Genomic DNA, 14419 nt, shown 5'->3' with positions numbered 1-14419 from the left:
CAGTGTTAGGATGTTGGCTTTAGCTCTAACTCTTGACTTGGTACCTGGCATACAATAGTCTCTCATTATTTTTTCATTTACTAGATAAGTGAAGGAAAGAAGAATCAAAGGGATGGATCACCATGCAAATTATGAATCATTATTTCCAAAGAAGGATTAAAAATAAATAAAAATAGCTATAATAAGCTTCCTAAGTGGTAGAAATGCAACCCAATTTCATATGTATTTTAATCTAAAGTCTATGCACTTTTCATTTATTGGTGATAATGCATCCACTAGGAAGAAGTTGGGGATAAGCTCTTGCTGTGGGAGTGTTGATATTCTAAGTGTGAGTATATGTTCTTAATTTTCACAACAAACTTTAGGAGGTAAATACTCCTATTTTCCCTTTTACAGAGAAAAACTGAAGTACAAAGAGAATGGTAACGAGCAAAGAAACAGCTATGTCAAGGTCACAGGGCTAAGATTAGACAGGCATAGATTATCCAGATATCTAGATTTTGAATTCCTATTACTAACTGCTTCATGTTTGCCTCTCTAGGCATAATGTGATACTAAACAATGAACCAGGAATAAAACAAAGTCCCAATGACCCTTTAGTTTTCTCTATCAACTACTTAGCATACTTTTTATGACTGCATATTGTTTAACTCACATTAAGAAGGACCACTAAATTTATAAGTCATTACTAAAGAATTATGGAATCAGAAAGTCCATTCTGCCACAAAATTTGAAAGTTTTTGTTCAACCTTTGCCTGCACAATTTCAATGCACAGGTTGTTTACTAATTTGCAGTAGGCATCAATTCTAATTTGGAACCAAATAAATGTGAGAACGTTTTTCTAAACAAAAATATGTCACCTTATATCTTCTGCCCAGTTTCCTTGTTTTAGCTCCTAAAACTATGAAATATTTAAAAACAATATTGTGATGGGCAATGGGTATACAATGATCATTAAAAAAAAAACTTTTTAAGGCATCAGCCATTTTAAAGAATATTTCACCTTCTTGCAATAAGTATTCTAATAGAACTATTAAAAGTGATTTGGCGGGGCTGGGAAGGTAGCTCAGCGGTAGAGTGCATGCCTTGCAAGCATGAGGCCCTGGGTTCGATTCCTCAGCACCACATAAACAGAAAAAGCCGGAAGTGGTGCTGTGGCTCCAGTGGTAGAGCGCTAGCCTTGAGCTGAAGAGCTGAGGGACAGCACCCAGGCCCAGAGTTCAGGCCTCATGGTCGGCAAAAAAAAAATAAAATGATTTGGGTAAAGACTAGGTTAGCAAGTTAGCTAAGAATACAGGAAAGTTTTGGGGTTTTATTTGGATCCCCAAACGCTGACTATTGATGAACAATCACAGCACAAGCAATACTCCCATCTCTTAGCAGAGTCTGCAGAAACCTGGCATTCCCTGACCCTGTCCCCAGTAGGAGGGTACATGGTATCTAGCACTCAGGAAATAAATAACTATCATTGTTGAGTGATTATTATTTCTCAGACCTGGCCGAAACACTTTCCATATTTTAAATCAATGACTACGTCAGAAAAATTTTAGTTTGCTACTTTGCAAAGGAAAAAGAGACTTAAAGAACTTTCATTTCTAAGCAGAAAATCTAAGATACAAACTCAGACAAGATGGCTCTGGAGGCATAGTTTTAAGCAACATGTGGCTCTCCAAACAAGACAATAGTCCACAAATGATGCTGAATACAACAGAAACTGTGAGGATATGGTATTCAAACATCACTTGGTAGTTTGCATAACATTTGCCATCTAGTATCTCATTTAACCTTCACAACAACTTATAAAAACAGGTAGTACAACTTTCCTTCCACACATGCTTCTGTTCCAGTCCTGTCTTCTTTTTCTGCGTGGATTACTTCACGCTGTTGCTCAAATCCATCAAGATCAGCAGCTTTGCACTTGCTCTTCTTATTCCTCTTCTCAAAATGCTGTGCTCCTAGGTCTCTGCAAGGTGCCTAATGCCACCTCCTCAAAAAGCCCTTTCAGAATTTCCATGTGTACATAGCTCACAGTCCTCTTTTTTTTTTTTTTTTTTTTTTTTTGTGCACTTTTCTTCTCCGCTAACTTGCTGCTCTCAGGAATCATACTAATTGTTCATTCATTTGAATGTTTTGAATCTCTGCGCTAACTAGAACATAAGCAACCCCTCTAAAAGGGAGTTTGTCTATCTTGTGCATTTCCACGTTTCTCATTCCTACACACCATTAAGTGTATCACATCATAGGCATTCAAAACATTAATTTTAGCTTCTTTTATTCACACATTTTTTGTTATTGTAAGTTAGTCTTCCATCTTATTTCCTTACATATTACTGAGATGCAAGAAATATTGTTGAAGTACTATTGGGAAATAGGATATTTTGGATAACAATGATTATCACCTTCTGAAAAAATCACACATGCCTTCTAATTCCAGTTAATAACTGATCTTTATAGTTTCTAACATTGGTGAAATCAGTTTTTTGAGCTTGAGCAAAAGTCTCTGTCACCTCTAACTATTAACAATTGACATTGTCATCTGATGGCTAGTCTTTATTATGTTGAGAGTCTCCTTACAGGTGACTAAAAATTGTGTTTTGAAATAAAATTTCAATATTCCCCTTCATCCTGTCTTTCTCAGTATCTATTGAGCTAATAGGAGGAGTTTGAGCCTTTAGTCTGTGCACATGAAGAATAACAGTAAAATAGTTCCAAATATTGAGCTATCCTTTGTTAGAAATGAATGATTCTCAAATGGATAAGATAATACTGCCATTATAGGGGGAATTTAGGCATACATCTAGTTTTTTTCAATTAACACAGTGATGGGATTGGTGAAAGTTAGGTTGGCATTTAGTGTCCATGAATTAGAGGTATCATACCTCCTACAGGATAAATGAGTTTAGGGCCCCAATTTCAACTGGTATCTCAGGTGAGAAATATCTCTGTGACTATAATAGTTTTTCATTATGTTTGTGACTAATATGATTGTGTCAACAAAATGGTTCCTTAGTTTTCAGGAATTCAAACATTTTGAAAATAATCTCACCTATATAATGTTGATTCACCGTTTTATGTTATGTTATTAGTTTAAATGTTAATTATTAGTATTAGTTTATAATTTTAAAGAGTAATAATTTTAATGTACAGATAATCATCAGGCTGCTTGGCTTGTGACTCTATTAAATAATAATCCTCAATGTTTTCTAAACTAAGTACTGTTAAGCTATATTGTTCCAGTGACATACCAGTGTCAACAGTAGAAACCTAATCACATTCTAATGTGATTGAATCTAATGAGTGAAAAGTACATTCATTTTCATTCAACTATATCCATATTACTATAGCATGCTATTTAAATTGGGTACAATTTTAGAGTACTTGTTTTGTTGGCCAAATTTTTCACTATTTTCCAAGTCTATCCATCAGTAAATATGATCAGATACAATCAGTGGTGCTCAGTCCAAATATTGGTAACCAAGTTAAATAAGATTGCAAATTAAGCATTCATAGAGAAAGAAATCCACTAGAAATCCATTAGAAATCCACTTCATGTATTTCCATGCTTTCAGAGAGGCTTCTATAACACCAATGGTGGCTTGAGTATTGAGTGTGGCTACATCCCACATCCAAAACTTGACAGGATCTGTTCTCAATGATCCCACTTCCTTTCTAAGTGCCATTATCCCATTCTTTTTACTAATGAGTCATATTTTTCTGCTAGGAGACAACAACAAATACATTGGTCTATCATTTCTTTTTGAGGGGGGGGGGGTTGTCCAGTCGTGGGGCCTGAACTCTGGGCCTGGGCGCTGTCCCTCAGTTCTTCAGCTCAAGGCTAGCGCTCTACCACTTGAGCCACAGGGCCACTTCTGGCTTTTTTCTTTTCGTTTACGTGGTGCTGAGGAATTGAACCCAGGGCCTCATGTGTGCAAGGCAAGCGCTCTACCACTGAGCCACCTTCCCAGTCCTGGTCTATCATTTCTTAAAACACCATTTTCAACTTTTAGGAAGTCAGATAGTTTATCCAATAGCCAATACTTTTCTCTTTTTGGTTTCTTTTTTATTTAATATATTTTTTATTGTAAAGATACTGTACAGAGGGGTTGCAGTTACATGAGTAAGGTAATGAGTACATTGCCTATCAAACATTGTTACCCCCTCCTTTGTTTTTCCCCTACCATCCCTTCCCTTTCTACCTCCCCAACTCCTCTCTCCCCACTCCCCCCCCCCCCCCCGCAAAGTTGTAAAGTTCATTTTCAACATAATGTTTTGTACATCTCATGGTTACAATCTCATTGTATCCTTATTTCAGCATTTTGTTATTTCTTTTCCCCTCGCCATATTAGAAAAATATATATTCAAGATGCAGGGCACCAGAATCAACTACAGTGAAAACAGAGGTTATACCATGGAGGAAGAACATACAAAAGAAACACCAAAAAATCACATAAGACATTATAAGTACATTAAAAACAATAGCAAGAAAGATAAAATCTCTTGTGTTCCTATTTTGGGGTTCATTTCACTTAGCATCATCTTATATGGTCATATGTACATGGCTTTTGACCTTTTCTGCTGTCCTAGACATATACTAGTTATTGCAAATAAGAGAAACCATGGGACCTATGTTTCTTTGGGCTTGGCTTATTTCACTTAATATAATTTTTTCCAAATCTTTCCATTTCCTAACAAATGGTGTGGTGTCATTTTTTCTGATTATAGCCAATACTTTTCTACTCTTATTTTCTTTAGAAATTATATTCACCAGTCCCTTAACACATGGCCCAATGCTTTCATTACAGTTCAATATACACAAAAGACAGTGATGCCTTCCCCCACATTTAATTTGGGCATTTAAATATTAGGAACATTATATGACTTTATAATTCTATCTATTTTTGGTAAAGATTATTCTTTGAAAATAAAACTTAGAATATCTTATACTGAACTATATTACACTTGGATATACTGCCTGTAGGTAAGTGTACAAGTAATTGGAAACTCTAGTTTATCTGTCCAATAAAGATAGACATGAATATAATTTCACAACTAAGTTTAAAATTTATAAGTTTTTTTCGAAGTTATCTTTGAGCATATATGCTTTATTGGGCTAGTTTTCAAATTTAGATACCACATTATTTAGCAAAACCCAATCATAGTTGGGAGATATTGGCTCATCCAGGTAACCTAGCTGCACAGAAAACTAAGATCTGGAATTTTATAGTGCAAGCTATCCAAAACAGAAAAGTTTGTTATAGTCTGTCTCCAAAACAATCAGAAGCAAGGAGGAGAGAATGAGAGAAAAAGAGGGAGAAAGAGAGAGAGAGAGAGAGGTTCTAGCAAGCATGAGACCCTGGGTTCAAAACAACAACAAAAAGACAATAGTTCAGTCACAAACAAAAGTAAAGTATTAGCTGGGTGTCAGGCACACACCTGTAATCTTAGCTACTCAGGAGGCTGAGATCTGAGGATCACAGTTCAAAGCCAACCCTGGCAGGAAATTCCATGAGACTCTTATCTCCAATTAACCACCAGAAAACTGGAAGTGGCACTGTGGCTCAAGTGGTAGAGTGCTCTCCTTGAGCTGAATTGCTGAGGGACAGTCCCCAGGCCCAGAATTCAAGCCCCATGACCAACCAAAAAAGAAAGGAAGAAAGAAAGAAAAGAAAAGAAAGAAAGAAAGAAAGAAAGAAAGAAAGAAAGAAAGAAAGAAAGAAAGGAAGGAAGGAAGGAAGGAAGGAAGGAAGGAAGGAAGGAAGGAAGGAAGGAAGGAAGGAAGGAAGGAAGGAAGGAAAGAAAGAAGGAAGGAAGGGAAAGAAAGAAAAAAGAAAGTAAAGCATTAGTGGAATCAGTATAAGTTTTAAAGGTATGATCACAATGATCAAAACAGTGATTTCAAATATGATTCATTATAACTTGTTTATCAGTTCATAGTTCCATCACTCAACCACTCATGGTTTTAAAAGTATAAAAGCTGCCAGGCACCTGTGACTCATGCCTATAATTCTACCTACTAAGGAGATTGAGATCTGAGGATCTAAGTTTGAAGCCAGCCAGATTAGGAAAGCCCTTTGGATTCTTATCCCAATTAACTACCCAAAAAGCCACAAGTGTAGCTATGGCTCAAGTGATAGAGTGGTAGCCTTGAGTCAAAAAGCTCAAGGACAGCACTCAGGCCCTGAGTTCAAGTCAGGACTGAACTACAGAATAGTTTATCATGTATATTAGAGCAAAAGGATGCTGTAGCTGCTTCCTCTACATTAAAAATATCATTTTGCTGTATTTTGAGATTGTTTTGTTCGATCACTAATGAAAACAGCAGATGGATACAGGTAGTGAATATAAGTCTACAAATATCAACAAATATTCCACATCCTTTCTTGGTGATGAAGAGCACTCCACTTGCTCAATCAATCACACACACACACACACACACACACACACACACACACACACACAGAGACAGAGAGAGCGAGAGAGCGAGAGAGAGAGAGAGAGAGAGAGAGAGAGAGAGAGAGAGAGAGAGAGAGAGAGGACAGAGAGAGAGGAAAGTAATGATCTAAAGTAGTACAATTTGATTATTTTAGTTTAGGAGGATTTTGCCCTTTTGGTAATGAAGATATTCTACAGTAGACATAAATACTCATTATCGCCTACTAAATAGGTAGGAACCCATAGTGATACTTGAGAAAAGGTTTCAGAAGCAAAATTATCATTTCATCAATGACAGGAATTTGCGAAAACAGCAAGATAAAAATACTTTTTAAATCTCTGTTAGCCATCTCTGGCAAACGTGGGAAAGCATGGAACCACCACAAGGTTCATGGACAAAAACATACCTGCCTGCTGGTTTTGGAAGACTTTTTGTACAAGAGATATAAAATGCCCCAGCTCTTGCCTTTTTCTTCCTCAGTCAAGACCACCAGGGCCTACAACTTCAAAATCACACTCACAGAGATTAATTTTTATTTTCCTTCTTCTGTATTCTTTTTCTTGTCAAATGGGGAGAGAGAAAAAAAACTAATCATGACTAAGAGAAGGAGCAAGCCCTCTTGGATTGTGAGCCAAAGCAATTTTCAGGCAAATACAGATTTTATAAAAGCTGGTGAATACAGCTGATTAGAAAAGCTATAGGCTGCCCAAGGCTTGAGTTGGAAGATACATAAAGTAATAAGCATTGTATTCCTTGAAAGTGGAAAGGAAAAAGAGAAAAATTTTAATGTATCACAAATTCTTTGATAACTGTGGTACCCACAGGATTTCCACTGACCTTCAATTTTTGTTCTCATGTAGTTCCCCCTGCCCCATTTTCCACAAAATAAAAGCTCTTAGCACTACACTAGAATTTTTAAAGGACAAGAGTTTGATTTCCTGAAAGACAGAGAGTGGAAAGAGAGAGAGGGAAAGAGAGAAATAGAGAAAAAAGAGAAAGAAAAAGAGAGAGAAAAAGCACCCTAAGATTAATCAATATTTTAATTGCAACTTAAGGAAGCAAAGAAATAAAAATCTCCATTTACATTTCTACAACTTATCCCACTTGAATCTCAGAGAAAAGTTAGACCAATATTTTATTTTGTACAAGTCTTTAAATACAGATTGCAATCCACACATCATGTCATCAGTTGCCATATTTTAAAAAAATACATAATTTTAATTGACTCCTTGAAATGCTTTTTAATTTTTCATCCTTCGCCATGAGTTAGTTTTATATTGCTTCATTATAGGTGTTTTTTGAAGCCATTCGTCTTCAATCTAAGGGGAAAAGGTAAGCAGAATAAAATTTTGAAAATGTCTTTTACATTATCCTTTCTGACCTCGAAATTTGATGTGCAAGAGAGTCAGAGCTTAAGATAGTGTTGCTATGTTCTTTAAAATGAGGGATTAAGTATCACTATTGCATTCCACTTTGTTGCTTTGAGTTTAGCTGAAGGTCATTTCTGTTTTTTGAGATTAAAATCTGAAAAAACCAACCACTGGTGTTAGAAAGAGATGATGTGATCATTTTAAACGTCTGGAAGAGAAGAATGGCAACACTAATCTCTTTATTGACATCTTTGCTTTGCCACAGGGTAAATATAAGTACTGTTTCTTATGCTCCTAGTACAGAGCCATCTTCTACCACGACCACTTGGATTCAACATGTAGAGTTATGTAGTGACATGTAAATGACAGTGTTCAGTATAGTTTTGAAAATCAAATGATCATATATGATGTTTTAGTCTACAATATGAAGAAGGGAAAATCTAATCTGTAGACTTCCTTGGCATATATAACCACCTTTCTACCCTAGGATGCATTCTAATAGTGTAATTATTTCTTGGTAATTTCAATTTTTCATCATTTTCTTGGTATACTAACCAGATGTTAACGAAATTGCAAATGTGGAACTGCTGTTATATGTACTGTTTCTTCTTTCCCAGTGCTTTCCCTAAGCATCATATTAATACAATGCATCAACATGGCATTGACCAACCCTAACCTAATTAGTCCTTCTCCATTATTCTCTATCTCAGTAACATGTTTATTTTCTATCTTTATCTCCGCGTACTTATTTTCTTCAGACAACTTTATAATCTCAGCTACTATAATCTCTCAATTGTGAGTCACATCAGGAGGACTCTGGCAATGAACTTAACTAGTATCATTTTCTATTCCATGTCTCTCTGCCCACCATTTTACTCTGTCTGTCTCTAACACCTAAGTTCTCACTCCTGAGTGTATTTCCTAAAATGTCTGGAAAATTTCCTTCCTTGCTCTTTCCAAATGTCATCAACTCAGGAAGACCTTCCTGGACTTACAGGTCTAAAACAGTATTTCTCCATCATTCTCCTTTGCCAAGTTATTTCTTTCCCTTAAACTTATAATTGTATATGTGAGTGTTCATTGTGGTGATTGTCATTAGCATGTAAACACAATTACACTGTTTTTCTATTTTTCTCATTAGCATGCCACAGAACCTAATGGTGGCTCAATTCTTGTTTAATTAACAGAGCTCTGAGTATCTGTCTCCCCTTTTCTAAGGATCTTAGAAAAAGGCATTTTCTTTCTAATGTTCCTATTTCATCTTGTATACATCAGGCAATATTTGAATATTAAATGGATGGATGGATTGTTGCTTGTGAGGGAGTGTTTTTAAAAATCTAGCTCTCAGCTAGGTGCTGGTGGCACATTTCTATAATCCTAGCTACTCAGGAGGCTATGGTCCGAGGATCATGGTTGGAAGCTTGCCCGGGCAAAAAAAAGTTCGTGAAACTCTTATCTTTAAATACCCACCAAAAATTCAGAAGTGGAGCTGTTACTCAAGTGACTGAGCACTAGTCTTGTAGACAAAACCTCAGGGACATTGCCCAGGCTCAAGTTCAAGCCCTTGAACACACACACACACACACACACACACACACACACACACACACACACACAATTTAGCACCCTTCCCCATATCTTCCCTAATTATCATGAGAACTATCTTGTTAGTGTGTACTGATCCTAATGTAGGATCTGGCTTATAATTGGCACTAAGTAACAAAGTGAATAATATGTCTGCCTTTTTTGTGATTTTATTACATGTCATTCTGACCAAAGTAAAAAATAATAAAATCATAAATGAGGAGAAGAAAGGGAGGAATGCAAAGACTCAATATATATCCTATAAAATTAAGAAAAGCAAAGAAAGGGGTGTGTTGGAAGGGTGAGAATGTTGAAAGGGGTGACATTGATTATACTGATAGATTGCTTCGTTGAATGGCAGCTTCTTTGTACACTATTTAAGGATAATTCTAAAACACAAAAAAATCCAAAGGAATTTCAAAAACAAGATTTTTAGATTCCTATATATTTTAAATAGCTCCATTGATGATGAAAAGCTCTCAATCAACCCTATATACTGTCATATTGTCTTACATATTATGTCATATTGTATATATATTAATTCAATATTATATATTGAATTATGTGATCTGCAGAATGTTTCACTGATTTTTGTATTGTGAATATATCCCCCCCAAATTCATGTTGCATTGAAAGAAAGGCAAAGGTTCATATGTTCATCTGATTAAAAATGAAAATTTTAGAATCATGTAAAGACACTATATCTTTAGAAGAAGTTGAGTGTTGTTATAAGAATAATAAATCAAGCATCTACAATATAGTACTGAACTTTCTATGATTCCTGAGTATTTGTGGTTTTTCCAGAATGGAAGATTCTTTGGGTTGACATCCATTTGAATACCAAGAGTCTATTGTATCTAAGACTGGGACACAGTGAACAAGAGCCTGCTATGATCACAGATACATAGAGGCATGAAAAGTTAGTCTGATATCTGAATTATGGATGGAAATTTTAGGATTTCATGATATCGTAAAGTACTATGTTCCCCTGTTCACCTTCTTGAGTACATCTTGGATCTTGAGAAGTCTTGCTTCCAGAGAACATCCAAGAAGGACATACAGACTTCAGAAAATGTGTATGTATATATCTTCTAAATTTGAGAAGGAGTAAACCTTAATTTCAACTTACTTTATTTGCTTAAAACCTTGCCCTGAAGAATCCATTGGTATAAGTTTATGATGCCAAAGGACACTAATACAAATAATTGGATTTTGACATAGAATCTCTCACTTAATGGTAGAGGAACCTTCAAAACCTTTTTTGTGCTTTCCATTTGCAAAATGAAGATAGTAGAAAAGAACCAGCAGCTCTAAAATCATAAATTGTGCCCTTTGATTTGCAGTGATGCCCTGGGATGTCTTTATTAAACATGTTCTTTATTCCTTCCTCTTTGTTCACCTGCCACAACCCTTTCTGGTTAAATTTGGTATCCTTGTTGAGCTACTGTAACTGATGTGACTACATCAAGTGTGGTAGATAGGCAATCATGAGCCTATGTTATCTCTACCATCATTTCTTGCACCAAAATGTTATGAGGATATGAATTGTACCATAGAGCACAACCAAATTCCTATAATTACAGTGCTTCAGTTACTGCTGACTTAAGTTTTCTAACATATTATTTTTTTCTCTCTAATCACCAGGCAAAATGGTGGTTGTCACTGTAAATTCAAAGATGAATTCAGAACTGGTTGTTTCCCCTAAGGAACTCCAACCATTGAGGAGACAAATGCAACATAGGGTGATAAAAGCTTTACTGGGACCAAAGCAGTGGTCCAATGTAAGGCATTTCAAAGGGTACCAAATCAGCTTGGAATGATCTGAAAATTTCTCCCAGGTGGTGACCAAACACAAGCCTAATGCTAATTAATTGAATTATAGACTGCTAGCTTTTCACAGTATCAGAATCATCTAATCCCAACTCCTGATGTGGCACAGCAGGAAAACTGATTTCCAAAGAGGTTAGCTGACAAAAACCACAATGAGCACTTTGCTAGAGAAAAACAAATTAGAAGCCCTTATTTCATCATTGCAAGGAAAAAGTTAATCAAATAGTCATTTTAAGATATTAGTTATAATAAGGGAGAGAGAAAATGCGTATATATATATATATATATATAGAGAGAGAGAGAGAGAGAGAGAGAGAGAGAGAGGGAGACTCCATTCACATCTATGATGTCAATAGTCCATCATTCCCAGGATAATAGGTCACTTGATTTCATGCAATCTAATTCTGCTGCTTCCTATGCTATTTCATGGTGCTATTCAGAAGGTTTGGATAGGTACAATTTGGATACAAACAAGAATAAACTTTAAGACTAGATTCTGTCTACTTAACAACTCCTCTTAACAACTGACTGAGGCCCTTAAGAGTTAAGATTTAACAACAACAACAAAAAAAAAAACACCCTAAGGTAAAATATTTTTATTATGATGATAAGTAGAATAAAAGGTTGCTCAGGTTGGCAACCGTCTTGGGAGATTTTGCCCCTACCGTAGTTATTTTACTTAGGATGTTTAATGACTATAATTTAGTAATGGACCAATATAAGAGCTCATCACATTAAAATAAAAATACTAGGGAAATCCATAGCTTCTAATAGCTTGCCATCTGTTTGTCTCTTCGTAGTAATGGATTTATCCTGCTTAGCACAGATGATGATATTGAAGGTAAAAATCATGGATTATACAATGGATTTCCTATGCTCTTTAACTACTGTTATTAATTTGCTAGCCTGTAAATCAACATAGCCCAATATAAAATCAATCATTCTTATTTTTTTTTTAATTTATCAACTCTCATCCCGCATAAGATTGCTATGGGTACCGCGTGACATCTCTTCTTGCCTCAAGACTGAGTTAAAAGTCACCCACCAAGGATCTCTCCAAATTAAAAAAAAACCTCAGACTGGGTGTCCTGGCTTTTCCCGTGAACTCGCAGCGGGATGTTCTTCTGCTTTACCCCGGCTGTCCAATTTAATCTGCTAGAAAGAAAAATTTCAGAGGGACTCCCACTAAATCATTTTCCTCTGAACCCATCATTTCTAAATGGCCGCCCAGGGTCCTAAATGCGGCCACTGCGGACAGGGACTAGCGGTGTCCACTCCGCAGAGCCCTGGGACTTGGGCGCCTTCCTAACTGGCTGTGGGAAGCCAGGAAGGAAACTCAAAGCACACAGACACAGGTACAACCCCGCCGGGGCGCATCGGAGAAAGCCCTGGCCATCTCAGCTTGTTAACACCCTTCTCTGGACTTGGGGAGGTCCTGGGGAGGGATGCAACACCGTTTCCCGTTCAAGTTCAAGGACAGGACGCACGGGGGGGTGGGGTGGTCATAGGTCAGAAGTTACATTTTAACACCCCGGCCCCCCTCTCCGCCGAGGGCTTTGTCCCAGGGAGGCGCCTTCGGCACCCCCGGCCCTGCGGTTGGCCAGGGCGGCGGGAGCGGAGTTACACCCGCTCGGGAGCGGCAGGCAGGCGGGGAATGCACCGTGACCACCCATGGCAACTCGGGGTGCTGAGCCCTGGGCGAGCGGAGCCCGGGCTCCGGAGCTGCAGCGCCCTACCCCGGCCGAGGGCAGCTCCGCGCCGCCTCGCGCCCGGCCGCCCCCGGGGAGCGCCCTTCCCGTCCCCCCCCCCCCCCCCCGGCTCCCCATGGGCAGCCTCCTGGGCACCAGCGTCTGCACCGACCCCTCGCCATCGGGTGCTGAGACAAAACTTCCTTCCTCCTGGGTCCCCGGGGCGGGCAGTTGGCAGGCAGCTCCGTGGCTGGTGTTTTCGGGGCGCAGGGGGAGGGTGGTCTCTGCCCCTCTGCCACCGCGGAGCCCGGGGTGCCTAGCCATCTCCGCGCGTCCGCTCCAACAAAGCCGGCGACCCGGCGCTGGGGCTGGGGAGTGGCGGCCGGGGATCGCCGGAGCCCGGCGAAGGCACGGGCTCCAGGGCGAGGGCAGCGGGAAGGGGACGGCGGGGACCGGGCGGGCAGAGAAAGGGGAAGAAAGTATCCAGCTCCCGGCGCAAACGCCTCCTTGGTTCGTCCTCGATCGCCTAGGTCCTCGCTCTGCCTCGGAGCGTCCTGTTGTCCCGGTGGGACTTGACTGGGGACACGGGGGGAGGGGGAGGGGGACAGTGGGGACGCAATGGCCCGAGGGCGAGCCGCTGCCTTACCTCTGTCCAGAGTAAGCGGCTGGACCACTGTCAATGTCGCCATGTCTGCCGTGGGAGCCGAAGTGACGCTCGGCTTCAGCATCAGCAACCGCTGGTAGTGAGAAAAAGAGGAGGAGATGGGGGGGGGGGGCGGGGGTGGAGAGGGAAGACGGAGGGAAGGGGGAGGAGAGGGGAAGGCAGGAAGGTGGTGGTGGTGGAGGAGAAGAAAGCTTGGGGTGGGTTGCTAGCCAGATGGAGACGCAACTGTTCCGCGGTGGCAGATCTTCAGAGGCGGCGCGAAACCAAGCAGGTATTGGAGAGCAAGGACTGCATCGCCAGGCTCTGGCAGGGATGGCTCTGCCCTGGAACTTTGCTCTCCCGCCCCTGCCCCCCCAGCAGCGCCGGCTGGGTGCAGCTGGCTGGCTGCTTTCTTTCAACTTTCCTCTCAAATAAAAATGATCAGAAGATAGTGTCTGGAGAAAGGCGATGGGGAGAGAGATGAGGAAGTAGAAGGGGAGGGGAGGGGATGGTTTTTGTTTGTTTGTTTGTTTTTTGTTTTCTTTTCCCTTCAGGTGAGGAGAAATTGTCAACCCATTAATTTCATCTTCTCTAGAGAGATCATCCCCTTCTAGCGCTGGCGCTTCGTTGTAGTTGCTGTTAATTTCTGTTAAAGTTTTCCCCCCACATACACCCCCGCCCCACACTTTGGAATGTTGACTTAATGTCTGATAACTGACCACAGCACAGGGTTCTATCAGCGAGTGGCCATTTACGGGTACTGTATTTAGGAACAATGCCTAGATCACAATTTGGCTTTTCAAGCAAAGTGCTTAAAAATTGTTTCAAAAATAAAACAGAGGAAGGCGAGTTTCTATCCGCTCTGATGGA

The 14419-nt window shown here is 39.5% G+C and overlaps 1 protein-coding gene across 2 annotated transcripts in view; it reads right to left on the bottom strand.

Moving 5' to 3' along the window:
* Lin7a (lin-7 homolog A, crumbs cell polarity complex component) overlaps positions 1-13875 on the bottom strand; it is a 134335-nt gene extending 120460 nt beyond the window's left edge. The window contains exon 1 of one of the 2 annotated variants that reach the window (XM_042698605.1): positions 13553-13875. In XM_042698605.1, the coding sequence (XP_042554539.1) occupies positions 13553-13634 (82 nt within the window). In that variant the 5' untranslated portion in view covers positions 13635-13875. The remainder of the gene's footprint in view (positions 1-13552) is intronic. The other variant, XM_042698603.1, reaches the window with a different exon arrangement.
* Between the last annotated feature and the right edge of the window lie 544 nt (positions 13876-14419).

The sequence above is a fragment of the Dipodomys spectabilis genome, unplaced genomic scaffold (genome assembly GCF_019054845.1).
Source record: "Dipodomys spectabilis isolate Male_0828 unplaced genomic scaffold, ASM1905484v1 ptg000234l, whole genome shotgun sequence".
In the NCBI taxonomy this organism is placed as follows: domain Eukaryota; kingdom Metazoa; phylum Chordata; class Mammalia; order Rodentia; family Heteromyidae; genus Dipodomys; species Dipodomys spectabilis.
The sequence above is the reverse complement of the archived record's forward strand: the minus strand, read 5'-3'. Positions and strand labels throughout refer to the sequence as shown.